The 6942-nt window shown below is 35.6% G+C and overlaps 2 protein-coding genes across 2 annotated transcripts; one reads left to right on the top strand and one right to left on the bottom strand.

The window, feature by feature from the left end:
• The first annotated feature begins 646 nt into the window (after nt 1-646).
• LOC128260690 (uncharacterized) lies at nt 647-1215 on the top strand. Its single transcript, XM_052993875.1, has 2 exons — nt 647-1096; nt 1193-1215. Exon 1 carries the CDS (start codon nt 756-758, stop codon nt 873-875), a length of 120 nt encoding a protein of 39 aa, XP_052849835.1. The 5' UTR covers nt 647-755; the 3' UTR covers nt 876-1096; nt 1193-1215.
• A 4264-nt stretch (nt 1216-5479) lies between these two features.
• On the bottom strand, nt 5480-6678 carry LOC128260668 (uncharacterized). The gene is made up of 2 exons (XM_052993829.1): nt 6430-6678; nt 5480-5905 (listed from the first exon to the last, which is right to left on the bottom strand). The coding sequence occupies exons 1-2, from the start codon at nt 6670-6672 to the stop codon at nt 5594-5596; spliced, it is 555 nt and encodes a 184-aa protein (XP_052849789.1). The 5' UTR covers nt 6673-6678; the 3' UTR covers nt 5480-5593.
• Between the last annotated feature and the right edge of the window lie 264 nt (nt 6679-6942).

Raw genomic sequence — 6942 nt, 5'->3', positions numbered from 1 at the left:
CAAAAAAGCTCTGGAAATACACATAGGTAATAGAGAGTAAAAGGGGAAGGGTTGAAGAGTTATAGGGGGCCAATTGCGGCGGATTGTCGGAACCCCAAATTGAACGGTTAAGTGGCGGAGCCGGTACAACTTTCTTACTTGACTTTCTTAGCTGTTTACAAAGGAATTCCTTCCGGAAAAAGAATAGCTAATAAAATTAACTATATATTTTAAGGGCTTTGAAATGCCAATTTTAAAGAGATTTTGCTATCGTAGGACAACAATTGTATGAGAATCTGAAAGATAAAGCCTGATTAATTTAAATTCAAGGATTAACAATTTAATAATCAATTAAAGTATTAGTTCCTAAGTCATCGATTATTATATAAATCAAATTTTCTATATTATAATGAAGTTTTAATTAGCAAAACCAATAAAAATAGCTAAAATAAAAAATAAAGCATTTATTTTGAAATCTAATGTACAGTCAAACCTCCATAGCTCAAACTTTTCTTTCCATATTGCCAACAAAAAGTCTATGTTCATGTTAACCAAATTGTATAGCCTAAAGTCTTCATAACTTGAATTTAATTTTGGAGCTATGAAAGTTCGACTGTAAATGTTTATTTTCTTACATGAAAACGTAAAACTACAAATTTCCTTTATTCACTTTCACTTTGCTTGCAACGTCACATTAAAAACGTTCTAAATAAAAATGTGGATAACTCGCCGATCTTAATTGGTTCAAGTTTTCCCCGATTTCTGAGGTCGCCGAAATGACTGCCGATCGCATTATCCTGCTGCAGTTCAGCATGCACTGTTTCAAGATCATCTTCATCTACTGCATCTGTGTGAATGTCCTGGAGCATCTCGTTCAGCAGGTCCAGGAAAACTGAGCGGAAAATGCTGGGGGCTTGAAAACGGGAAGAATAAAAATCAAGCGGCGATTACTTCATAAATATATTATTTTTTCTTTGGCTTGTGGCATTTAATAAGTCGATTTTTCTGGGGTACATTTATCCTTTCCCGATAATATTTAATTTTTATGACCATTGCAATACCATCTTAAAGTGTTGCAAATTATCTACAGAAATTCTCCTGCCAATATATTTCAAATGTAAGCAGAGGTATAAAATGTTTGTGGATTTTTTTATATCTCCACTCAAGCTGAAAATCGATGCGATTTACGTAAATTACATATAATTTTTAATAGGTTTTTCATCAGGCATAAATTATTTCGAGCAAGCAGAAGCATTCGTGGAGCAAACACGAAACGGAAATTTAAATTACCTGCAACGTAATTACACAAAAGAATATGCCAATAAAATGACTTATGTATCAATTTCCTTTACGACACAATCCCAGACGAAATGGGGAGGATGATGATGATGATGATAATAATAAAAGTCAGCGTAGCACAAAGCGAAAAATTTTCAATTTTATTTTTATTGCCTTATTGTGTATCAAATATTTACAATTATTTGCCCCGAGTCCCAGGAAAATGAACGAAAAGGCACACAGAAGCGCCGCGGAAAATTCGTTGGTTTGGGGGTCGAGTGAGGTAAAATGTTGGGGGCTGATAAATTCAAATAAATTTTTGGCGTTGCACTGTAACCAAGGTGAAAATGATGAGACTTCTCGGGAATACTCACAAAACTACAGACGTGAAAAAGTTTTCGATCAAAAACGCGGCAAATAAAATGCTTCCCTTCTCTTTCTATTCGCTTAGTGCCGTCTCTATCTCTCCCTGCGGCAGCGGCATTAAAATTTTATTTTAATGTCATCGAGACGTTGATTTACAGCCACCAGTTTCTCGGTCTGCGCTTTTGTGTGTGCGCCAGGCAAAATATAATTTTAATAATATTTTATTGCTTCGAAAAGTGGTAATAGCGCGTAAAATGCCAAAGCCTCAACAATGTTTCCTGAAAGGAGAGATAGGGAAATCTACAGGGGAAAGGAACAAAATTTCGTTTATGGCCTGTGAGTCAAGTTTTTATTTTTTGGCAGCATACATTACAGATACAGTTCATTTCATTTAATTCTTTTCATTCATTAAATAAAATATTTATAAATCAATTTTAGGTGATTATCTTTTTTAGCTTGCCTTAATGCCAAACACCTTTATCAAAAAACTTGACCAATAATAATAATAACAAATTTAAAATGCGTATTTGAAACCCAAGTAATAGTTGTTATATATTATCAAGTTTACCTTTTTATTATATGAATTGAAGCTCCTTAAATATTCTGTATTTTCTTGAAGGATGTATTTTCCTTCCTTTTTCCTCCATCTGTGCGAACTGTTTATTTCTGTTGCCATTTTCACCGAAGGGGGAAACCTTGCCAATTGGACGGGTTTCCATCAATTGGAAACACATTTGCCGAGAGCTTTTCCGCATTTCCCCACACCACGTCCGTCTGCCTTTGCCATCTGGTTCATTTAACAACAATTATAATGGTTTCCACTTTGGCATTACTTTTAACGGTTGTCTACATCGGTTTTCCTCAGGTTTTTGTTTCGTATACTTATTTCGGGATCTTTTCTTTTTGGAGGGCAATCGAATAGCTTGTAAAACTTAATGAAATGAAACCTTAGGAAGAGCCAAGCGGAAAAGGCATAAATGAAGAGATTGGCTTGGCACTTTTCGGCTTTTCCGAATCTATTTTAAGTAATATTTATGTGACTTCATCTCCCATTTTATCCTTCCCCCCCGCTGCTCACCAATTAATTTTTATTTATGTCTGTATATACATATTTTTTGTTTTTTTTTTTCGGTTCGCTTTTCCCTTATCAAACAAACAGTTGGCAAAATGATAAATGCCCTTCACCCTAACCCCCTCTCTTTGGTAATTTAATATTTTTCATTTTTTCCAAACTTGGGGCTGCTAAAAAATGACAATTTTTAATTATCAAATGCGTTTAATGATAAAAATTGTCTAAGCGAACGAACGAACGAACGGACGAACGGACGGGGGTGTGGCAGCCACTTTCCCAGCTTTTAATTTATGATTTATTTGTGTGGGTGGCGGGGCGCCCATAATAATTAATATTGCACACAAGAAAAATACCAGAAAAAAATACAAAACCAAACCGAAGCGAAGCGAACCTAAAAGAAAAACAACAACAACAAACAAAACGCGGGCAAAGGCGTCGAAAACAATTCCCCCGGGGGGGTGGGAAAATTTTTTCATAAATCTTGAAGGCGGAGACAGTAAGTGCAATGTCATTGAGGCAAAAAAAAAAAACGAAATAAACAAAAGGGGTAGTAGGGGGAATAGGAAACAAAACCCAAGTGGGCTCAAAGCAGACCTGCCACGGCCCCCGCAAAACCCACGCCCATGTCACCACATGTCGTCTTGAGCCAGCCGCGAACACAAAATTAAAAGTATTTCTCGAATTATTGTTAATGATGATTAAAAATATGTGTACCTGCGGAAATGAAACGGCAAGGCGCTGGATTGTAAAGGGAGTACACCTGTCCCCAAAGCGAACACATGCTCTCCATCCGAGTTCACTTGACTTTGACTTCTTCGAAGGCGTTTTCTTGAAGGAAATATTATGGAAAATATGTGTCTTACACAACTGGGATAAGAACATATTTAATTTTCAACATATTTCCTTTGAGAAAAAGATGTCGGGGAAAATTAATGAATTAAACATAAAAAATCAAATTATTCTATTATAATATTGTAGATTACATCTGATATTTTTAATTGTATATATATATACATATATATTAAATAAATAAATATGTAAACCATCCATATCAAAATAATGACTAAATGAATCTTAAAATCAATATAGATTTTTAAACTTTTTACTTCATGTAATTATTGTTAATGTATTGTTAAAATTCATATAATTATCACAATCTGAAATTTTTCAGATATGTATATATTTGTTAGACATATGATAATCCAAGTTATTACCTAATTTTTTTTTTAAATTTTTTTTTATTTTCACTGTTTGGCTCCTCTATTAATCCAGCCAAAATCCAGTCTACAAAACGAAATGAGCAGTTTCGACATATTTTTGGAAAGGGAAAAGGATTTCTGTGGGTGGTGAAGGGTTGAATGCGGCGTGTGGCGGCACTCGATAACATAATTATCTGTCATAATCAGTAGGCGTTGAAATGTGCAATTTAAAGAGCAATTTAATGCGCGCCAGCAACCAAAAACAACAACACCGATACAGATACAGATACAGTCGCAGCAACACAACATATATGTATACAGATACGGATTCGGTTATGGATGGTAGATACAACTACACGCACAGATGCAGTTACAGATACAAGCACAAATCACCAGGCAGTTGCAGATGCACAAAAGCAACCGGTTGCATGGGGGTGGCAATTGGGGGGTTGCCGGTGCAAAATATGGGGAGGGTGTGGTCCAGTGGCGTAGTTGGAAAACCAAAATAAAGATAGAATTGGTAGCATAACATTTAGCTAAGCTAATGCCTTTAATAAACATCTAATAAAGTAACCGCGACTTCTTCAGCATAATTGTAATGGAAATATAGTAGCACATAGAAACTAAATAAGAAGAAGGATTGAATCGCGAATTCTTTAGCATAATCTGAAGCAGAGTTTTTTGTCTGAGTTTGGAATCTCGTAGTTTTAAAAACAATAAAGTATATTTTTACATGAAATCTATATTTTAAGTAATGCTACTTTGTATATATTATTTATCAACATATATGTTACCATAAGAAATGAATCAATATATTCCCTCCTTTTTAATTTCACACTACGCCCCTGCAAGTGTTTGCCATCGTCTAAAGCATTTCGGTGATTGTGTCCGTTTGAGTTTTTGCAAATTTGCATCGGATTATTGCAATAAACATAATTATGCGCGCTGCATATGATTTTTCAATTAAACACATGCCAACCCCCCGTGAAAAATCCCCGTTTGTGGGGTTATCATCGTGGGACGTGGCAAATAAAGGGTTAGGCTGGGCGTTTTTGTTAGGATGGAGAGAAAGGGAATGATGTGTGGGTAAAACGGGGGCTATGGTTTTGATACCCAGGGATTCTGGGATGACATGACCAACCAATTGCTGTTCGTTGCGGGTGCTTGTAATGCATATTTGTTAATTAAGTGTCGCATGTGTGTGAAAAACCCCCCAAAAACCACCCATGCACCGCCCAGCATGTGGTGCAATTCTAGCGGTGCTTAAGTGGAATCAATGGATTGTAATGCAGAGATAATCATTTTTAGCAAACAAAAAAAAAGTGTCGCATATATCATTAAATTTATTTTGAAGAGCCTCGGGAAAGGGCCGTTGCCAATGAGACAAATGCCACGCACTCAGCAGGATATGGCTGAAATTTCAATTAGACGAGGTGTTGATGCTGAAATTCTGCGGTGCGATTGCCATTGTATTTGCCATTTCAAGCACATTGCACTTGATGACTGGTAACCATTTTCCGCCATCCCCCATCATTCACCAAAAAACACCATACCCTAGGCATACTTTTTTGTCTTCGATTGCGAAGTCGTTATATTGATGGTCTAAGTAAAAGTAAATTCGAAAAGAAGAACGCTTGTCGTGTCAATTGGATCCACCCGTAAAACCACTATAAAATATATTACAAAAAAAAAAACCAACCTAAGTCAGGGTGACAGTGGCCACAAGTCCAGCCACTGGGATATCACGATCCTGCAAGGATAACTGCAGCAGATAATCTCCCTTGGGAGCATTGTCCGGCAGAAAATTGGTCTCCATCTCGTACTTATCAATAGTGTATTTGCCCTTTGGAAAAGGACATTTTCCCTGCTCCGGCAAATTGGAGACCTTCTGTATATGTGGATAGGTGTCCTCGTCCTCCTTGATGAACTTGCAGAAGGGCTTGTTCACATTCATCACCAACGGACCCTTTCGACTGGCTTTCGAATCGTAGACAAACACCCGAAGAGTAATCTGTAAAGATTTTAAAATGTTTCTTTTTTATAGATTGTTAAAAACATGTTTAAAGAGGCTGCTTACAAATTTCGAAATAAAGCCTCTAGAGTTTTCTTAAGTGTTTTTCAGAAAATCAATAAACCTTTTTCTTACAATAAATAAAATATTAATTAACTGCAAATTACAAAATAGATCTTATCCAAATAAAGGTTGTTTATAAATTCAAGCCAAGAAGTTTTCCCAAGACCCAGTGTTTCTTGGAAAAACAGAAAAAACGCTTTCTTAAATTAAATAATATATAAGAAACTGCAATTACAAAATATACAATAAAATATAAAAAATAAACGTACGTTGAAACTATAGTTTTTAAAGAAATTTAAAAACCTTGTTTCTTTCTTGTTTCTTATTTTAAATAAAATATCATAAGATATTATTATATTGATCAACAAAGCCCTAAGAGTTTTTTATGTTACGTTGTAATCCAAATAATATGACTAAATGTTGTAGATATTAAGTCACTAGTATATATTTTGATAGTATACCTTCTGCTCATCACCCATATTAAGTTTGAATTCAAAATCCCCAGATACGGCAAATTGGTTCCGTCCGATCTTTTTCATCCTCAGAGTTCCCCAGTCGACCCATTTGTCCTGATTATCGATGGATTGGTCTCGTTCAAAGGTATTTAGCTCCACACTGTAGGGCTTTTCGGCCAGACAAATTTGAGCCAAGAGGATCGGAAGGAAAATAGTTAATAGACCCAGGCTGGAATGGCGCCTTGCCATCGTGCTACTGCCACTATTACTGTATGTCGATCGGGCTGATCTCTAAATATATACATTATAAGAGACTGTGCCTCAATTCGGTTTAAACTAAATCTGTCACGCCAAATCGGTGTTCGAGCTTAATTATGTTATTTTATCTGCATGTATCTGTGGTTTTATCTGAATGCACTGTAATTATTTACATTTTAGTTGCCATTTCGTGTATTTAAGCTGTTTTGCGACAAGGTTGAAACTGGATAATATATATTATATATATAGTTATATATATAT

This window comes from Drosophila gunungcola (assembly GCF_025200985.1).
Source record: "Drosophila gunungcola strain Sukarami chromosome X unlocalized genomic scaffold, Dgunungcola_SK_2 000036F, whole genome shotgun sequence".
NCBI lineage: Eukaryota > Metazoa > Arthropoda > Insecta > Diptera > Drosophilidae > Drosophila > Drosophila gunungcola.
Note: the sequence above shows the minus strand (reverse complement) of the source record. Positions and strands in the feature narration are given on the sequence as shown.

Coding starts and splice junctions, on each gene's coding strand:
- LOC128260668 (XM_052993829.1), bottom strand. CDS start 6,672: ATGGCAAGGCGCCATTCCAGCCTGGGTCTATTAACTATTTTCCTTCCG. Junction 5,906..6,429: donor ATATGGGTGATGAGCAGAAG/GTATACTATCAA, acceptor AAATCTTTACAG/ATTACTCTTCGGGTGTTTGT.
- LOC128260690 (XM_052993875.1), top strand. CDS start 756: ATGACTGCCGATCGCATTATCCTGCTGCAGTTCAGCATGCACTGTTTC.